The sequence below is a fragment of the Jaculus jaculus genome, chromosome 8, assembly GCF_020740685.1.
Source record: "Jaculus jaculus isolate mJacJac1 chromosome 8, mJacJac1.mat.Y.cur, whole genome shotgun sequence".
In the NCBI taxonomy this organism is placed as follows: Eukaryota; Metazoa; Chordata; class Mammalia; order Rodentia; family Dipodidae; genus Jaculus; species Jaculus jaculus.
This window is the reverse complement of record NC_059109.1, coordinates 82,292,134-82,312,292: the sequence shown is the minus strand read 5'-3', so window position 1 is coordinate 82,312,292 and position 20,159 is coordinate 82,292,134. Positions and strand designations below refer to the sequence as shown.

Below are 20,159 nucleotides of genomic sequence, written 5' to 3'. Positions count from 1 at the left end.
TTTAAACTGTGGCCTGGTCTGGTTTGGTGGCACACGCCTTTAATCCCAGAATGTAAGAGGTTGAGGTGGGAGGATCATTGTGAGTTAGAGGCCAGCCAGGAACTACAGATTGAGTTCCAGGCCATCCTGGGCCAGAGTGCCCTGCTAAAAAAAGAAAATTAAAAAAAAAGAAAAGGAAATAAGGAAGCAAGGTAGGAAAAAGCTGCTGAGGATGTAGAGTGCTCACCTAGCACACAGGAATCCTGAGTTCAATCCTCAGCACCACATTGACACAAACCTGTTATCCCAGCACCTTCTAGGGAGGTGGAAGCAAGAAAATCAGAAATTCAAGCTCATCCTCTGCTACATAGCAAGTTTGAGGCTAGCTGGGTGTACATGGTACCCTATTTCATAAAACAGCAAAATAAACCGGATGTGGTGGTGCATCCTTTTAATCCCAGCACTCGGGAGATAGAGGTAGGAGGATTGCAGTGAGTTTGAGGCCACCTTGAGACTACATGGTGAATTCCAGGTCAGCCTGGACCAGAGTGAAACCCTATCTCGAAAAACTAAAATAAGTAAATAAGGAAACAACAAATATATACATTCATTTCCAGGATAAAAGAAGGCCAGTCATCAGTTACTACAACAGGAATATCATGAGTTAAATGTCAGCTAGAATGGAGGCACTAAGTTATTATTTTTTTAGAGCAGTCTTTTACACCACCAGCCCTTCGCTAATGTCAAAAACTCCAAGTGAGCCGGGCGTGGTGGCGCACGCCTTTAATCCCAGCACTCGGGAGGCAGAGAGAGGTAGAAGGATCGCTGTGAGTTCGAGGCCACCCTGAGACTACATCGTGAATTCCAGGTCAGCCTGGACTAGAGTGAGACACTTCCTCGAAAAAAAAAAAACAAAACCTGGACGTATCTTATTTGCCCACCCTAATGTAGGCTAAGGCCATAGCTCAGTGCTGACTACATCTTTCAGTCTTCCCTGGCTGTGTAGCAATCCTAGCTTTGAAAGTGCCACGCGCGTGCCAAGGTGGCGCTCTGGATCCGAGTTGAAATCCTCACACCCCTAGTTCTGTTTGGGATGCAAATGTGTGTGGGCGCTTGTAGGGGGCACAAGGTGAAAGCGTTCGAACCCTACTGGGATGTTCCTCATACCTCCCTGTCCGGGAGCCTTCGGCAGAGGCAAGTTACAGATTGGCTGGGTATGCCAAGTCTTCCCTCGGGCGAAGGCAGAACGGGTCCGCACCTTGCTTCGAATTCTTAGGCTCGGGCTGGGAGGCTGCGTCCCGGAGCCGCGGCGGGAGAGGAAGCCGGCTCCGAGTTGGGACCCTCCTTCCCCTCGCCTGAGGGGCCTGTCCCCCGTCAGAGATGCGGGGTCCAGGGAGAAGCTAGGGCTGGGTCCAAGGTTCGGAGGGTGGTAACGGGTCCTCCTCCGGGAGCACCGGGGGTGCGCGAGAGCCAGCGGGCGCGCAGCGACTAAGGGGTTACGGCGCCGCGTCCGCCGGGCCGGGATTGGCGGCGGGCGAGGGCGGGGCCGCGGGCGGGCCGCGTTTGCCGCAGCCGCTGGTGGGCGGGCCGGCCGAGCGGGAGGGGCGGAGAGCGGAACTGGGCCCGCGCCGGGCGCCCAGCGGGGCGGGCTTCGGGCAGCGCCGGCGAGCCCGCGGCCAGCCGGCGTCGGAGTGGGACCCTGCGCCGCTCCGCGAGGCAGAGAGTGAGTGAGTAAGCCAGGCCCCCGAGACGCCCTCCCGAGCTCGCACCGGGCACCGTGGCCGCGGCTTGGCGCGGCGCTCCGGGCCGGACCCGAGCTGGGGAGGGGGCGCGTCCCGTGCTGGGGTGGGGGGGCGGGGGATGAGGACGATGATGTCATGGATGTTTCACCCGGCCTGCAGGGAGGTAGCGGCCGGGATTATGTCACCTCTTTCCTCCGCACCCCGCCCCCCGGGGCCACGCGTGTTGGTGGGGAGCCCGCGGAGGTGCGGGCAGAATTTCTCCCACTGCAGAGACGCCCCCTGGCACCGTTTCCGACGGCTGGTGACGGGGGTCTCGATCTGCTGGTGAATGGCGACGCCCCCCACACAGCAGAGGCTCGTGTACGCGCGCGTGTGTGCTGGGGTGGGAGTAGGTAGTGCGCTGTTGGCCCCCTCGGCCCTGAAACGCGGGATTCACCAGCGCCAGGATCTAGGGGTGAGCCCCTTCCCCCTGCAGGTGCCCACACCTCCGAGGGCAGATGAATATCCCCACGCACAGCCCAACCAAGAAGTTCTGGAGATCGCTGCAGCTGCACCCCCAAAGCCCTAAAGTGCCCCTGAATCTCTTCCTCCCTCAGTTCTCCCTGGTAGCCCTTCCTGATTTGCATTGCTCACGACCAGTATGCCCACATGCATTTTGCCTCGCATATTCTTCATGCCAGAGCTGGGAAATTCTTCGGGCATCATCTGTGCCCTGGGGCCTCACAGGCCAGCCTTAGAGAATCCTAGTGAAATCTCCTTGGAGTGTTCAGATCTAAGTATTCCACCTCCCTTCCCCCCACGTATCAAAGATGTTGTCCTGAGAGGTAGCATTTGGTCCTTTTCCAACAGGACATAGGATAGACAGAGAGCTGAGAAAAGGTGTGTGTAGAGAACTCAGGGATAGGGATGAAATACGATGGTCATCAGGAAAGGGACCCTACTGCTAGGTCCTGGGGGCCAAGAGGAATTCCAGGCATTTTATCTATAATACATTTTTTTTTTAATTCCTGCAAGGTAGGTGTGAGGATTTGGAGTGGCATAACCAATATGAGGTTCCTGTCCTAATCAGTTGAGCTGAGATTGCATTTGGGGCTGATGCTGTCAAAACTACTGCACTTGACCCTACTCATGGAAGGATTTGGCCAGAGAAGGAGCAAAAGTAGCTTTGCCCTTTAAAAACGGTTCCCTGGCAGCAGTTGGTTGGGGGGTGGGGAGATACAGGAGAATAAAGGCTAGTTAAGAGACCCTGACAAGAGTGCTTGCTGGGGTCAGGGACTGCTGAGATCTTTATGAGATACAATGGACTCCTAGCTTTGGCAGGGACACAGGGAAAGACTGCTTTTGGCCTCTTTTTGACCACTAGTACTGTGTAATGTCATAGGCACTGAGGGCTGATGGCATAGAAATGAAGGCAGAGTCAGTCAACAGGCTGTCATCCCTGAGCAGTGCTGTAAAGTTAGTATATACTTGTTACCTGGGCTAGTCCAAAACCTGACCCAGAGAGGAAGCTTGGAAATGTACCCCCTGGTCCTCCCAGCCCCTACCAGGCTTTTGAGGAAAGAAGCTGCAGCAGCCTAAGATTGGGAGAGGCAAAGGGCAGGGAACGCTTACCAGGGCTGACCTTGACAGGTTAGAATTATGATAAGAAGCTCTATGGAGAGTGCCTGTGGGCTGACAGCCAAGGGTTCCCCACTGTTGATCACAGAAGAGGTAGACTCAGGGCAATGTCCAGGACTGGGCAGCTGAATTTGGCAAGAGACCACACATTCTAGGGAGAGTGGGCCCCTTTCAGCTCTGGTCTCACTCTTTTCTGGATCTGAGCAATGATGGTGCATCTTCCCAAATGTCATCCCCTGTCACTCACAACATAATCGCTTCTGGTGGTTTTTTTTCCACCTAGGCCTCTAGTGCAGTAACCTTGCTATCCTGCCTTGCCTACATCTACCCCCACCTCGCCTCCCTGGGCAGTGTCTCACTCTAGTCCAGGCTGTCCTGTAACTCATGGTGATCTTCCTCTTCAGCCTTCTCCTGAGTGCTGGGATTAAAGGCATGTTACATCCCATGCCCCATCCCCCCTTTTAAAAAAATATTATTATTTATTTGCAAGCAGAGAGAGAGAGAGAAAATAGGTGTGTCATGACCTCCAGCTGCTACAAACTCCAGATGCATGTGCCACTTTGTGCATCTGGCTTTATGTGGGTACTGGGGAATTGAACCCATTAGGCTTTGCAGGCAAGTGCTTTAACTGCTGAGCCATCTCTCCAGCCCCTGCCCCCTTTTTTTTTGTTTTTCAAGGTAGGGTCTCTCTCTCTGGACCACGCTGATCTGGAACTCACTATGTAGTCTCAGGGTGGCCTCAAACTCACAGTGATCCTCTTATCTCTGCCTCCCAAGTGCTAGGATTAAAGGCGTGAGCCACCACGCCTGTCTCCCCTTTTTTTAAAGTAGGGTCTCATTCTAGCTGCAATTCACTATGTAGTCTCTGACTAGCCTCCAATTTACGGCAGTCCTGCTACCTCTGCCTCCCAAGTGCTGGGATTAAAGAAAGGTGTGCAACACCATGTCCAGTTTTGCCTACTTTAAAAAATTATTTATTTGAGAGAGGCAGTGGGTGTGCCAGGGCCTCTAGCCAATGCAAATGAACTCCAAATGAATGAAACACCTTGTACATCTGTCTTTCAGTGGATACTGAGGAATAGAAACGGAGTACTTAGGTTTTGCAGGCAAGCACCTTAACCACGTAGCCATCTCTCCAGCCCTGCCTACATTTATTTATTTATTTATTTTTGTGGTTTTTCAAGGTAGGGTCTCACTCTAGCTCAGGCTGACCTGGAATTCACTACGTAGTCTCAGGGTGGCCTTGAACTCACAGCGATCCTCCTACCTCTGCCTCCCGAGTGCTGGGATTAAAGGTGTGCGCCACCACACCCGGCTTGCCTACATTTTTTTATATCTCACTAGTGGTGCCTGCCTCCAGCATAGCAGCACACTTGAGTTTCCTACCATTTGTGTGTATGTGTGTGTGTGTGTGAGAGAGAGAGAGAGAGAGAGAAAATGTGTGTGTGTTAGCCAGGTGTGGTGGCACACACCTTTAATCCCAGCACTCAGGAGGCATAGGTAGGAGAAGCGCCTTGAGTTCAAGACCACCCTGAGACTACATAGTCTCTGAGACTACATAGTGAATTACAGGTCAACCTGGGCTAGAGTGAGACTCTACCTCAAGAAAAAAAATAATAAATTAATTAAAGAATAAAGTTTATTTTGAAGTAGGAGGAAAGGAAAGCAAAGCAGAGGTGGGGGGGGGAAGGAAAAAGAAAGAAAAGCAAGCAAGCAGAGAGAACAGACTCCTGGGAGGAAGGGATTCCAGAGCTCAGAGCTGGAAAATCTCTTGTTTTGTTTGTGTGACTTGGTTTCATGTAGCCCAGACTGGCCTCCAGTTTACTTTGTAGCTGGCGCAAGCCTTGAACGCTTGATTCTCCTGCTTCTAACTCCTTAGTGATGGGATTACAGGTGTGTGCCACCATACCTGACTTCCCTGGGTAATTTTAAGATTAAAAAAGCTTTTGAGCCGGGTGTGGTGGTGCACGCCTTTAATTCCAGCACTTCAGATGCAGAAGTAGAGAGATCACCAGGAGTTTAAGGCCATCCTGAGACTACATAGTCAATTCCAGGTCAGCCTGGGCTAGAGCAAGACCCTACCTCGAAAAAACAAAAACAGAAAACAAAACAAAACAAAAAGCTTTTAGAGGCTGGGGAGGTGGTTCAGTGGTTAAAGGCTTTTGCTTGAAAGCCCAGTTTCGATTCCTTAGCACCCATGTAAAGCCTGATGCACCAAGTGGCCCATGTGTTGGGAGTTTGTAGTGGCAAGTGGCTCTAGCTCTGGTGTGTCCATACTCTCTTAAATATATACATACATACATACATACATACATATATATATATACACATATATATTTAAATGCCCTTAATGGCTTAATGTGTTAAGGTGCTATGAAGCCTAAGGACTGAGGTTTGATTCCCAGAACCCATGTAAGCCAATGCACATGGTGGCACAAGCATCTGGAGTTTGTTTGTACTGGCTAGAGGCCCTGGTGCATCCATTCTCTTTCTTTCATAAATAAATAGAGTAAAAAAAAATTATTAAAATACCCTTAGTTCCAAAATCCCCCCCCCCTCTTTTTTTTTTTTCCCCCCCGAGGTTGGGTCTCACTGTAGCAAAGCTGACCTGGAATGTGCTATGTAATCTCAGGGTGGCCTTGAACTCATGGTGATCCTCCTATCTCTGTCTCCCAAGTGCTAGGGATTAGAGGCACTGTCACACCTGGCCACCCAAATCTCTTTAAATTAAAAATCTTTTGTTGTTGTTATTGTTGTTGCATTTATTTATTTATGTATGTAAGAGAGACAGAGGCAGGTATCTAGAATGGGCTCCCCGGGGCCTCTCGCCACTGCAAGAACAGATGCATGTGACACCTTAGGCATCTGGCTATACCTGGGTACTGGGGAATCAGACCAGGGTCCTTGGGATTGGCAGGTACGTGCCTAACTACTGAGCCATTTCTCTAGCCCCAGTTATTTTTTTAGTTATGTAAATACTCAGTGTGTAAACAGCACATGTTGGTACCATCCTTACCCTCATCCCTGATCCCCCCTCCGAAGGGATGCTCCTTGTTGAGGATGCCAGTTATCCCCATGGGGATTGTGGGTTGTGCATTGTGGGAGTAGCCATCAGTTATGGGGAAGAGTCCAACCCCAGTTTTGCTTTTGTTTTTGTTTTTTTTCCCGAGGTAGGGTCTCACTCTAGTCCAGGCTGACCTGGAATTCACTCTGTATTCTCAGGGTGGCCTCAAACGGTGATCCTCCTACCTCTGCCTCCTGAGTGCTGGGATTAAAGGAGTGCACCACCACACCCGGCCGCCCCATTTTTTGAGGTAGGTTTCTGCCTGGAACTCATTCTGTAGCCCCAAGCTGGCCTTGAACTTTCAAGAAGTCTCCTACATCAGACTCCCTAGTATGAGTACCTGGATTAAAGCTGTGTGTCATCATGTTTCTGGCCTCTTTTTTTTTTTTTTTTTCAAGGTAGGATTTCGTTCTAGCCCAGGCTAACCTGGACTTCAGTATGTAGTCTTAGGGAGGCTTTGAACTCACAGTGCTCCTCCTACCTCTGCCTCCCGAGTGCTGGGATTAAAGGCGTGCGCCACCACGCCCCGCTTCTCCTACTCCTTTTAAAAAATTTTGAGAAAGAGGCAGGCACAGAGAGAGATGGGCGTGTCCAGACCTCCTGTTACTGCACATGAACTCCAAACACATGGACCACTTTGTGCACCTGGCTTTATGTTGGTAGTGGTGAATTGAACTTGGGCTGTCAGGCTTGGCTTTGCAGGCACCCTTAATTGCTGAGCCATCTCCCTAGCCACTCCTTTTTTTTTTTTTCCTTTGGTTTGGTTTTTCTGGGTAGAGTCTCCCTGAAGCCCAGACTGACCTGGAACTCACTCTGTAGTTCCAGGTTGGTCTCCAACTCTCAGTGATTCTCCTACCTCTGCCTCCCAAGTGCTGGGATTAAAGGTGTGTGTCATCATGCCTGGCCTTTTTTTTTGTACTAGTGGTTGAATCTAGGGTCTTGCTTGTGCTCTACCACTGAGCTATATCCTTAGTTCTTTTTTTTTTTTGTCAAGGCAGGATCTTACTCTTTCTAGCCCAGGCTGGCACTGAACTATGGTGATTCTCCTACTTTAGCCTCTCCACATGCTGGAGTTAAAGATGTAAGCCATCACGCTTGGCTCTGTCTTTATTTTTAATTTGTTTGTTTTTTAAAAGATTTTATTTTAACTTATTATTAGACATAGAAAGAGGGAGAGAGAGAGCAACAGAGAAAGAATGAGTGAGAATGGGCGCTCCAGGGCCTCTAGCCACTACAAATGAACTCCAGATGCACGTGACACCATGTGCATCTGGCTTACGTGGGACCTGGAGAATCGAACCTGAGTGTTTGGGCTTTTCAGGCAAGCGCCTTAACTGCTAAGCCATCTCTCCAGCCCACCATGGGATATTTTTTATGGGATATTTTTTATAATCATGGAAAATGTTAACAAAAATTGAGAAAAAGGGCTGGAGAGATGGCTTAGCGGTTAAGCGCTTGCCTGTGAAGCCTAAGGACCCCGGTTCGAGGCTCGGTTCCCCAGGTCCTACGTTAGCCAGATGCACAAGGGGGTGCACGTGTCTGGAGTTCGTTTACAGAGGCTGGAAGCCCTGGCGCGCCCATTCTCTCTTTCTCTCTGTCTCTTTCTCTCTCTGTCACACTCAAATAAATAAATAAAAATGAACAAAATAATTAAAAAGAAAAAAACCAAATGTGTGTGTGTGTGTGTGTGTGTGTGTATTTATTTATTTATATTTGCTGGGCATAGTGGTGCATGTCTTTAATCCCAGCACTCAGGAGGCTAGGTAGTAGGATTGCTGTGAATTTGAGGCCACCCTGAGAGTACATAATGAATTCCAAATCAGCTTGGGCTAGAGCAAGACACTACCTCAATAAAACAAACAAGTAATTTTTTTAAAATTTCTATTTATTTATGAAAGAGAGAGAGACTAAGCAAGTGAGTGAGCCAGGCTTGGTGGCACATACCTTTAATCCCAGCACTAGGGAGGCAGAGATAGGAGGATCACCATGAGTTTGAGGCCACCCTGAAACTACATAGTGAATTTCAGATCAGCCTGGGCTTGAGTGAGAACCTACCTGGGGGGTTGGGGAGAGAAAGAGGAAGCAAGAGTGAGAGAATGAGTGCACTAGGGCCTCTAACCACTCACTGCAAATGAACTCCAGATGCCTGCATTTGATTTACATGGGCTCTGGGGAATTGAACCTGGCCTCGAACTCCTGATTCTCCTGCTAGTACCCTCCCTAGTGATGGGATTACAGGTGTGTGCCACCATACCTGACTTCCATGAGTAATTTTAAAATTAAAAAAGCTTTTAGGGCCAGATGTGGTGGTGCACACCTTTAATCCCAGCACTGCGGAGGCAGAGGCAGGAGAATTGCTGTGAGTTCAAGGCTACCCTGAGACTACATAGTGAATTCCAGGTTAGACTGGGCTAGAGTGAGGCCCTAGCTCGAAAAAAAAAAAAAAAAGCTTTTAGGGACTAGGAAGGTGGTTCAGCAGTTAAAAGTTCTGGTTTGAAGGCCCAGGTTTGATTCCCTAGTACCCATGTAAACCCAGATGCACAAAGTGGCCCATGTGTCTGGAGTTTGTAGTGGCAAGTAGCTCTGGTATATCCATACTCACGTCTCTCTCAAGTAAATAATTTAAATTTTTTAAATCAAATATATATACATATGTATATGTGTACATATATATATATATATATATTTTTTTTTTTTGATGTAGGGTCTTGTTGTAGCCCAGGCTGACCTGGAATTCACTATGTAATCTCAGGGTGGCCTCGAATTCACAGCCAATCCTCCTACCTCTGCCTCCAGAGTGCTGGGATTAAAGGCGTGTGCTACCATGACCAGCAAATAAATATTTTTTGTTTATTTTTATTTATTTATTTATTTGAGAGTGACAGACAGACAGACACAGAAAGAGGCAGAGAGAGAGAAAGAAAGAATGGGTGCATCAGGGCCTCCAGCCACTGCAAATGAACTCCAGGCACATGTCCCACCTTGTGCATCTGGTTTACGTGGGTACTGGGGAATTGAGCTTTGAACCGAGGTCCTTAGGCTTCACAGGCAAGTGCTTAACTGCTAAGCCATCTCTTCAGCCCAAATAAATATTTTTTTAAATGCCCATAAGGAGTGGAGAGATGGCTTAGCAGTTAAGGCACTTGCCTGCAAAGCCTAAGGACCCAGGTTCAATTCCCCAGAAACCATGTAAGCCAGATGCATATGGTGGCCCTCGTGTCTGGAGTTTGTTTGCAGTGGCTGGGGGCCCTGATGTGCCCATTCTCTTTGTCTCTCTTTCCTAAATATATGCATAAATAAATAATTTTTTTGCCAGGTGTGGTGACACACAACTTTAATCCCAGCACTCAGGAGGCAGAGGTAGGGGGATTGCTGTGAGTTCAAGGCCAGCCTGAGACTATATAGTGAATTCCAGGTCAGCCTGTGCCAGAGTGAGATTCTACCTCAAAAAAAACAAAATAAGGAAAATAATAATAATAATTTTTAAAATGCCCTTAGATCCCAGGATCTCAAATCAATCTCTCTCTCCCTCTCTCTCTCTCTTTTTCAAGGTAGGGTCTCGCTCTAGCCCAGGTTGTCCTGGAACTCATTATGTAGTCTCAGGGTGACCTCACACTCACAATGATACTCCTACATTAACTGCTAAGCCCTCTTTCCAGTCCCATTTTTAAATTTGAGACAAAGTCTCACTAAGTTGCCCAGACTGTCTTTAAACTTGCAACCCTTTTGCCTCAGCCTTCCAAGTAACTGTGGTTATATGCCTGTGTTACCAGGCTTGATTAGCCCCCACATTCTTACAACTCCCTGTTTTGACTCCCAGGGTCCAGATTTTCCTGCTCCCGCACTGTCTCCCAGACTTCTGGGGCTTTGCTACCCTAGCTGGATGTTGAAGCCACCTACACCACCCTTGGATGTTGACAATCCCAGTTTCTCCACCCACTAAGAGGTATCTTTAATATTCTAGTTTCTCCATGCAGTTTCCCCTTGTCCTGTTAAGGATATCACACCCACATTGATGTACTAATCTCCTCTCATGTCCCCTCCACCTGAACCGTAGCTTCATGTGAGTTTGCTAGTTCCATAACTCTGGCCAGGCCTTTCACACTGCTTCCAAACCTCGGGCCATTCGACCTCCATCCTGTCTGTGCTGGCGGCTCCCTACACGCACTGGGTGATGATGAAAGAAGGTGGCCATGTTTAGGGTGGGAGGGGTTTCAAGGTTAAGGTGTAGTAGGCTGGAATGTGTGGGAGTAGAGCCAGAACAGTGGCTAGGGTAAGGTCAGAGAGGCTGAGGACACAACATTTAGGGAGATCTCTCTCACTTGGCCATTCTGCACTTTTGTTGTGCCCCATATGCCTCTTGTGCCCTGGACTAGAACCAGTGTGCATGTGGCACAGGCTGTCCAAAGGGAGGAGTGTGACAACTGCATGTCTGCTGTTCTTCCCACCTATGGGAACAGAGGTAGAGAGACAACAGAACTCTACAGTGGAAGTGAACCTGCTTGATAGTGAACCCAACGTAGTGCCATAATTCATGGTGTGTCCACAAAACATTGAAGAGCAAGTGTGTTGTTATCCTCTCCTGGTCTGGGGACTGAGAGGAAGGATGCAGCATTAGAACTGGATAGAAGCATCCCAGTAGTGCAGAGCACTCAAAGGGATGCTACTCTGACCCTTAATCTTATTTATTTATTTTTTTCTTTTTTTTTCATCTTTTTAAAATTTTTTATTTTTATTTTTTTTAAACTTATTTGAGAGCGATAGACACAGAGAGAAAGACAGATAGAGGGAGAGAGAGAGAGAATGGGCGCGCCAGGGCTTCCAGCCTCTGCAAACGAACTCCAGACACGTGCGCCCCCTTGTGCATCTGGCTAACGTGGGACCTGGGGAACCGAGCCTTGAACCGGGGTCCTTAGGCTTCACAGGCAAGCGCTTAACCGCTAAGCCATCTCTCCAGCCCTTATTTATTATTTTTGTTTAGTTATATTTATTTATTTCAGAGCGACAGACAGAGAGAGAGAAAGGCTGGGAGAGAATGGGTGTGCCAGAGCCTCCAGCCACTGCAAATGAACTCCAGATGCATGTGCCACCTTGTGCATCTGGTTTACGTGGGTCCTGGGGAATCAAGCCTCGAACCGGGTTCCTTAGGCTTAACTGCTAGGCCATCTCTCCAGCCTTGACCCATTAATCTCAATAGGACCTCCAGTCTGTTTTCTGGCTGGACTAGGAGTTAAAGGCCTAAGGGCTACCTCAGCCCACCCTCCCCCACACACACATTACTTGAACATATATTTAATCATCTAGCCAGTGGCTAGCAATGCCTGGTGCCCTTGTCCATTTGGATTATGAAGATCTCTCCCTGACAGGTGTTCCTAGGTGCTGACTTACGACAAAAGAACCAGGAAGCAAGTGGGGCCTCTCTGAGCACAGGTAACCTGAGCGCCTCCCCTTCTGTGGGCCAGTTTTGGAGGCGGGAGAGCAAAAACCACGGAGCTAGCTCTGAGGACTTCACAGTCAACTGAGCAGGGTCAAAGTCCACAGGGAAGGACTGGGGAGGGAGTGGGGGGGTATCCAGGAAGTCTTCCTGGTGGCCCTGCATTCCTAGCTGGTTAGGCAGGTCTCTGCTAGGGTTAGGGGCCCCCTCTTCCCCCATCCACCTGTGGGAAACTGACCAGGAGTGAGTCTCTGCCAGAGCCTTGCTGCATCTCTGACCAGGGCTTCCACCACCCTGGGGATTGCCACCCAGGGCATTGTTAGGTTGGGCTAGACCCTGGTGAGGCTGAGTTAGGAAGACCTCTTGAAGGGCTCCTTGGTCACCCTCTGCAGCCAGAACCTTGTTGTCTGTCTTCATATCCACTGCTGGAACCTCCTGCAACCCTGGTGCTGCCCCAGTAGCTCCCCTCACCCCACCCCACCCCACTCCAGGACCCAGGTTTCCTAGCCTAGCTGGCAGCCTGGGGTGCTTGGTGTGTGGCAGACCAGCTAGGTAGGTTTTCATTTCTCTCATTTCAGAGAGCAGAAAACTAGTTCATGATGGCTCTGACAGCCTGTCCAGAGCCACCCAGCTGGTTCGAGCTGAACCCCAACTGTGACTGTGAGAGTGAGCTGCTTGGCCCCTGCAGACCTGGCCTCAGAGGATCCCTGGCTTGAAGACCCGTCGGTCCCCCCACCCTCTTGGAAAGGCAAGGAGAGCTGATAGTGAGCTTCCACTTCTGCCCTTGATTGTAACACTATAGGTTACTTAACTTGAAGTTCCCTGTTGGATTTAAGGACTACTGTCCCCTAGTACTCCTATCTTCCCAGCCCGTGAGGCTGGAATATGGGGCCATGACCCATGGTAAATTTAGGGAGTTTCAGCAAAGAATTGAGAGGATCACTTTGAGTCTCAGGGGCTTGTGTGTGGGAGGGGGGTCGGGTCAAGGAGTGGAGTACAGAACTGAACCCGGCTGAGACTCTGTGCGTATCCTCTGGGACAACAGGCAGCCTCCACTACCAAGCTACCACTCCCAGTCTTAGCCCTTCACCTTGGATGTCTGGGAACTCACATCCATTGTAGGGGACACTGAAAGGACAAAGGGGGGCTAGGACTGATCTGGCTGGAAGTAGGTAGGGTGGGTTCTGACTTCTCTGCCTTCCTACCTGTGCCTGCAGTGCCCTCCTGGCTTAGTCATGGCGAAGCTGGAGACGCTACCTGTGCGTGCTGACCCAGGAAGGGATCCCCTCCTGGCCTTTGCCCCACGGCCTTCTGAGCTTGGGCCTCCAGACCCCCGCCTGGCCATGGGCAGTGGGGTGGCCCATGCTCAGGAGTTCCCTATGAAGAGCGTGGGCACCCGCACAGGGGGTGGGAGCAGCCAGGGAAGTTTTCCTGGTTCCCGAGGCAGTGGTAGTGGGGCCAGCAGGGAGAGGCCTGGCCGCTACCCCTCAGAGGACAAGGTTCTTGCCAACTCCCTCTACCTCAATGGTGAACTGCGGAGCAGCGACCACACAGATGTCTGTGGCAATGTGGTGGTTAGCAGTGGTGGCAGCAGCAGCAGTGGGGGCAGTGACAAGGCTCCACCACAATATCGGGAGCCCAGCCACCCACCCAAGCTCCTGGCCACCTCTGGCAAGCTAGATCAGGTTAGTTCCATGGACTGAGAGCCTCATAGCCTTGTTCTAAGGTGGGAGGTGGCTCAGAGAGGAGGGTGAGGTGGGCCTTCTTGGGGATGGATCATAGGGGGCAGAATGGAAATGTGGTGGGGAGGTGTGAACTGGGTGCCGGAGGCTAAGTCTAATGGTGAATCCAGGGTAGAGAGACTTGGCTTGTGGGAGACATAAGGCAGAGTCCCAGATGGAGATCCTCATGGTGGATATCCAATAGGGATGAGAGGAAGTGTGTGAACAAGTCCTAGAGGGAAGAGGAGGGGGCCCAGGCAAAAGTCTCACTCTGATGCCTACTCCCCATTTTTTACTTTTATGCAGTGCTCGGAACCACTAGTTCGGCCATCAGCCTTCAAGCCTGTTGTACCTAAGAACTTCCATTCCATGCAGAACTTGTGTCCTCCACAGACCAATGGGACCCCTGAGGGGCGACAGGGCCCTGCTGGCCTCAAGGGTGGACTGGACAAATCTCGGACCATGACACCAGCGGGTGGGAGTGGGGGTGGCCTCTCAGACTCAGGCCGGAACTCACTCACAAGCCTGCCCACCTATAGCTCCAGTTACAGCCAGCACCTGGCACCCCTTAGTGCTTCCACTAGCCATATCAACCGCATTGGCACCGCCAGCTATGGCAGTGGCAGCAGCGGTGGGGGGTCAGGCTACCAGGATCTAGGGACCTCTGACAGTGGGCGTGCTTCCAGTAAGAGCGGGTCATCATCATCCATGGGGCGGTCCGGCCACCTGGGATCTGGGGAGGGAGGAAGTGGGGGTCTGCCATTTGCAGCCTGCTCACCACCTTCACCTAGTACACTGATCCAGGAGCTGGGGGAGCGGCTATGGGAGAAGGAGCAGGAGGTGGCGGCTTTGCGGAGAAGCCTGGAGCAGAGCGAGGCGGCGGTGGCCCAGGTGCTGGAGGAGCGGCAGAAGGCCTGGGAGCGCGAGCTAGCTGAGCTTCGGCAGGGCTGCAGCGGGAAGCTGCAGCAGGTGGCCCGCCGTGCCCAGCGTGCCCAGCAGGGACTACAGCTGCAGGTGCTGCGACTGCAGCAAGACAAGAAGCAACTGCAGGAGGAGGCAGCCCGGCTGATGCAGCAGCGGGAAGAATTAGAGGACAAGGTGGCCGCCTGCCAGAAGGAGCAGGCCGACTTCCTGCCCCGCATGGAGGAAACCAAGTGGGAGGTGCGGGCTAGTGGCTTAGGCCTTCCCCTTCCCTCTCTGGCTCCTTTTCCTTCTGTCCCTCTTTAGAACCCTAGAGCTGCAGCCTACCAGGATGAAGTGTGTGGAGTGTGTGTGAAACGAGGAGGGATACCAAGACCTTTTAGCTTGATTGTCGCTGGGTTGTATGAGATGAGCCACGTCAGTCCTGAGTCAAGCAGAGTCCCTTGTGGAGCAAGCTTGATGCCTCTGGCAGTAGATCTGGGAGCTGGGTTGAGGTTAGCCTCGATCATCTGGGCTCAGCCTTTACTTTACCCTGGCTTCTGCTCCCACCCGTCCCCGCCCAGGTGTGCCAGAAGGCCGGTGAGATTTCCCTCCTGAAGCAGCAGCTGAAGGACTCGCAGGCCGACGTGTCGCAGAAGCTGAGTGAGATCGTGGGGCTGCGCTCACAGCTGCGGGAAGGGCGGGCCTCGCTCCGGGAGAAGGAGGAGCAGCTGCTCAGCTTGAGGGACTCCTTCGGCAGCAAGCAGGCCAGCCTGGAGCTGAGTGAGGGCGAGCTGCCCACTGCTTGCCTCAAGCCTGTGCTGACCCCTGTGGACTTGGCTGAGCCCCAGGAGCTAGCCACCTGTGAGAGTGATGAGGCCAAGATGCGCCGTCAGGCCGGGGTGGCAGCTGCCGCCTCCCTGGTTTCTGTGGATGCGGATGTGGATGCTGGGGGAGAGAGTGGGACACGAGCCCTGCGTCGGGAGGTGGGGCGGCTGCAGGCTGAGCTGGCCGCTGAGCGGCGGGCAAGGGAGCGCCAAGGTGCCAGCTTTGCAGAGGAGCGTCGTGTGTGGCTAGAGGAGAAGGAGAAGGTCATTGAGTACCAGAAGCAGCTGCAGCTGAGTTATGTAGAGATGTACCAGCGCAACCAGCAGCTGGAGCGGCGACTGCGGGAGCGTGGGGTGGCTGGGGGTGCCAGCACACCTACCCCCCAGCATGGTGAGGAGAAGAAGGCCTGGACCCCCTCCCGCCTTGAGCGCATTGAATCCACAGAAATCTGACCTTCCACCTGGGTACACACCCTTCTGACAAATGCCCTGTCTGAAGGTCCAAGTCCTCAGTATTCCTTTCTGTCCATTTCCCCTCTCCATGTGCCACATATCCCCAGACCAAAGAGGTTCTCAAAGCAGCTGTGACCAGGCTCGCCCCACACCTCATGTCCTACCAGCTCCAGCACTGCCCTTATGGGTAGACGCCAGTCCTTCCTGCCAAGGAGAAAGCAAGGGGGAAGGTAGAATGCATGATGCGTTGGGGAGATGAGGGCCTAGGCAGTAGGGAACATCCCCTTTCTGGGAAGCCTCTTGTTGGAGATGGAGGCAGCAGACTTGTAGCGCCAGGAGGTGCCCCAGCCCTGCCTCTTCGGGGCTTTAGGTTGCTGTTGTCGACTCCCTGTGTCTGTTGCTGCTGTCAGCTCTCCTAGGTCACACAGCCTGGTGGGGTCTGTATGGATCTAGGGATCCTGTCAGACCCTGGGTTCCTTGTCTCTCTCCTTCATTTGGTGTCCTTCCTCCCCAGGCAGATTGGCAGGACAAGTGGGTGCAGATAGCTTGTCTGTAAGGTTGAGGGGGTTACCTGCCTAACCCCTTCCCAGCCAGATGTCTTGGGCTCAGGCCTCAGAGCCTGGTTTTGTTCTGAGCAAGTGTCCCTCTGTGTGGTTGAGGAAGGGGAGAGCTGAGGCTGGAAGCTCAGCACCAAGGGGACATCTGCCTTCCTATTGTTGGGACGGGTCACCTAGAAGCTTCTCAGCTGCACTCTCACCCTTATAGCCAGAATTCTACAGGGCAACAGCCCCCACTGCTTGGCTGACCCCAAAACCAAGGTCATTGTTCAGCTCTTAACTCCAGCTATTAAGTGCTATTGTCTCTCAGGCACTCATTTTGTCCAGTTTCTGAGGTCAGATGAGTGTCTTCCCATGCTTTCCCTCAGTCTTCTCCCCAGCTTCATGCTCACACCATCTTCCCAAGCTGCCTTTTTCTCAAAGTTTCATCTTTTCTTCTATTAAAAGTTCTGCTTGATCTCTGCCCACTTCCCAGCTCCACTGGCCCAAGTCTGAGCCTGAGGCCCTTGTTTTTCCAGGCCAGGGAGAGTTGGCTGTGATCTCCTTGAAGAACAAGGCTGCTCTGTGATGACCACTGACCCTTTGGTTGCTTGCCACGCTTGGCTCAGTGTTTGCCCAGGGAGACTTGGTGTGACCATCAGTATTGGTTGGGACAGTTAATACTCTTCCTTCACTGGGGTCACTATCAGAGTCTATCTCCCTAAAATAGGAAGGGAAACTTTAATTTTCCTTCTCAGAAAGTAAATTTCAATTCACCAGCAATAACAATCAGAGGAGGTTTGGCCCTCAGTCATTGTGTTTCTCTTTTGCTCTCTTCCACACCCAAGATTGAATTTTGGGCAGAATGGAGAGAGCTTGCAACTACTGTGAGCAAGTCCCTATATACCTACCAGCCTCCTCCCTTGACTGGTGACTGTTTAATGAGCTGTGCATCCCCTACAAAACCAGGAGTGCCCTTTCATGGCCTCCAGCCCTCTGCACAGCCCCACTTGGGTAGTCCTCACCAGGTTTCTGAGCTGGGTGAGAGGCCACCCTGGTAACCACTGCCCATCCACTAACCCCTCACTGCATCTGCCCCAGAACCTGGGCCTGGGCCACAGGGACTGGGAGAAGGCATTAGTAGAAAGAGAAAATATATGAACAGACTCAGCTTTGAGATGTCCAATCACAAAATAAATTATATATAAATATATATGTATATATATATATCTACCATATGTGATGGAAAGACTTCATTTTCTTTTCTCAAAGAAATAAAATGAAGAAGGCCTCTTGGATGGCATTTTGTGGCTTGCTTGTGTCTGTAGATGTGGGAGGTAAGATTTGGTGGGAAGGGCAAATCTGGAATAAACATATCCCAGAGGCATCAGACCAGGGGTGCTCATTGGGCCATGCCAGGAAGTTGGCCCAAAGCCTATACTCCACATTGCTCAAGAGGAATTGAGGTTCCACCTTTCTGCCCAATGGTGCTTTCTCTTGGCTCAGCCTGTTAACAGAGTTCAAGCTGGCTCCAGCTCAGAATCTGGGCACTTGGCTGCAGGCCAGAAGGCTGATTGTGCAGGCAGCCAGATTCAGCCTGCCCTCACTTAAAGCATTTCACAGCAATAAGAAGATAAGTTTAAGAGCAAAAGGCAAAGAATTGTAGAATAGGTGTGCAATTAATGGCAAAAAGGACCCAAGCATATAGTAATGAGCTGTCCTTTATGGTAATCCCTTCTGTCTTATACACAAAGCCCTATAATCAAGAATGTACTTTGGGAGCTGAAGAGATTGCTTAGTGGTTAAAGGCACTTATTTCCAAAGTCTCATGGCCTGGGTTTGATTCTCCAATACCCATGTAGTGCTAGATACACAAAGTGGTACATGTGTCTGGATTTCATTTGTAGTGGCACTAGATCCTGGTGCACCTATATTCATTTTCTCTCTGCTTGTTAAAAAAAGAAGAAAGAATGGAGTTTGCTGTAAGCATCACACCTGGGTTTATACCCTGAGAGTGGTTTATTTTTCCTCACCTGAGAAGAAGCCTGGATGTGGGTGTCCCAAGTGTTGGTTCTTTGTGGATTCAGATTTTTCATCATCCCACTTTCCAATCCTAGCTTGTTTCCTCCTTGTCACAAAGTGACTGCCACAGATCTGTAATGGGACTAATTTGCACCACCTTATCATGAAATAAAAAGCATTCCTGCCAGATATGGTGGCTGATGCCTTTAATCTAAGTATTTAGGAAACTGAGGTAGGAAGATTGCTGTGAGTTTGAGGCTAGCCTAGGCTAGAATGAGACCTTGCTTCAAAAGACAGACAAAACCAGAACCCCTTTCTCAGAACCTGGCCATCACTCTTTAAGTCTTTTTGGCTACAACTGAGTCATAAGCTCCTCCCACTTCAAGTATGGCAGATCATGGTTTATCCCCTTGGAATGGGCTCTCATCTTTGGGTTCTCCTGGCAGAGACAGACTTGTAATCAGCAACTAAAAATAATCTTTGGTCTGGGGCTGTAGGGATTGCTTAGCGGTTAAGGCATTTGCCTGCAAAGCCAAAGAACCCAGGTTTGATTCCCCAGGACCCACATAAGCCAGATGCATAAGGGAGTGCAAGCGTCTGGAGGCCCTGGTGTGCCCATTCTCTCTCGGTCTGTCAAATTAACAAATAAAAAATAAAAATGATATGTGGTCTGGCCTGATGAGAGAACCCTTCTTAGTATTAGAAGTCTGGGGTACCAAATGTTTACCCAGGTAAATTGCCCTCCATAGAAATTGGGATGCTGGGCTGCACCCTCCTTACAGCCTCAGGTATTTTTTTCCCCTTGGTTTTTCGAGGTAGGCTGTCACTCGAGCCCAGGATGACTCACTCTGTTGTCTCAGGCTGTCCTTGAATTTACAGTGGTCTTACCTCTGCCTTCTTAGTGCATGGTCGTGCTACATTGCTTTTGCCTCCCCAACCTGACAGCCTGGAGGGAGCATGACTTCTTTGGTCTCCTTCACAGCCTGTAGAATGGATGGTATTGAGAAGGTTGAAGACCTTGATAAGCTACTGATAAGTCTGGGACTAGGTTCCCCTAGTGATATGGGAATTTTGGGGTGCCCTTGAGAGTGTCCAAGCCCTTATCTTGGCTCTCAGGTGGGGCAGTAACTCAGGAGCTGGGACACTGGACACAGAGTCATAGAGTTTCAACTGAGTCAGGGGCCTTTTCAGGTTCTTCTCATGAATTTGACAAATGAAATTCACCAACCATAGGAGGGTGAAAATTTAGGAAGGAGTTTACTAGAGCTTCAAAGAAGGGGACTCCTGTGGGACAAGAAGGAATCTCCAGGAAGGAGGAGAATTTAGCAGGTGACTCTGGGAGCTTTTATGGAAAGAAGATCAAGTTTGGGAAGTTTCTAGGCAGGATTCCGGAAAAAGGGGCAATATTCCCAGAAATCTTAGTTCTCTAGGAAGGGTGTAAGCTTAGTCCTCCAGAAATCTTTCCAGGAAAGAAAAATAAGGAAAAATCCAGGTTCTTCTTACAGGCTTGTAACATTTTCCACATTTAGTTAAGGAAATAGCTGTTGATTTTGGGGACCTGTTACCCTAAACTGCTGATATATATATATATGTATCTTTTTTGTTGTTCTTTCAAGGTAGGGTCTCACTCTTGCCCAGGCTGATCTGGAACTCTGTAGCTCCAGTTGGCCTCAAACTCATAGCAATCCTCCTATCTTGGCCTCCCAAGTGCTGGGATTAAAGGCATGCACCACTACGCCCAGCACTGCCTATCCAATTTCTATCTCTATTCTTCACTAGTTAGAGGCTTGACAGAATCTCTTCCTTAGATCAGTGTTCAAGCCTACCCAGATGTGAGACCCCTAGCAATGGAGGTGGAAGACAT

The 20,159-nt window shown here is 50.5% G+C and overlaps 1 protein-coding gene across 6 annotated transcripts; it reads left to right on the top strand.

Moving 5' to 3' along the window:
* The first annotated feature begins 1,614 nt into the window (after window positions 1-1,614).
* Window positions 1,615-17,571, top strand: Lzts3 (leucine zipper tumor suppressor family member 3). 6 transcript variants are annotated; one of them, XM_045156520.1, is made up of 7 exons: window positions 1,615-1,702; window positions 10,223-10,348; window positions 11,769-11,832; window positions 12,415-12,584; window positions 13,054-13,521; window positions 13,864-14,718; window positions 15,042-17,571. In XM_045156520.1, exons 5-7 carry the CDS (start codon window positions 13,072-13,074, stop codon window positions 15,735-15,737), a joined length of 2,001 nt encoding a protein of 666 aa, XP_045012455.1. In that variant the 5' UTR covers window positions 1,615-1,702; window positions 10,223-10,348; window positions 11,769-11,832; window positions 12,415-12,584; window positions 13,054-13,071; the 3' UTR covers window positions 15,738-17,571. The 6 variants fall into 6 exon arrangements, with proteins under 6 accessions (XP_045012455.1, XP_045012459.1, XP_045012454.1 ...); XM_045156524.1 differs by having other exon boundaries at window positions 1,628-1,706; window positions 11,779-11,832; XM_045156519.1 differs by having other exon boundaries at window positions 1,628-1,706.
* Window positions 17,572-20,159: the final 2,588 nt, after the last annotated feature.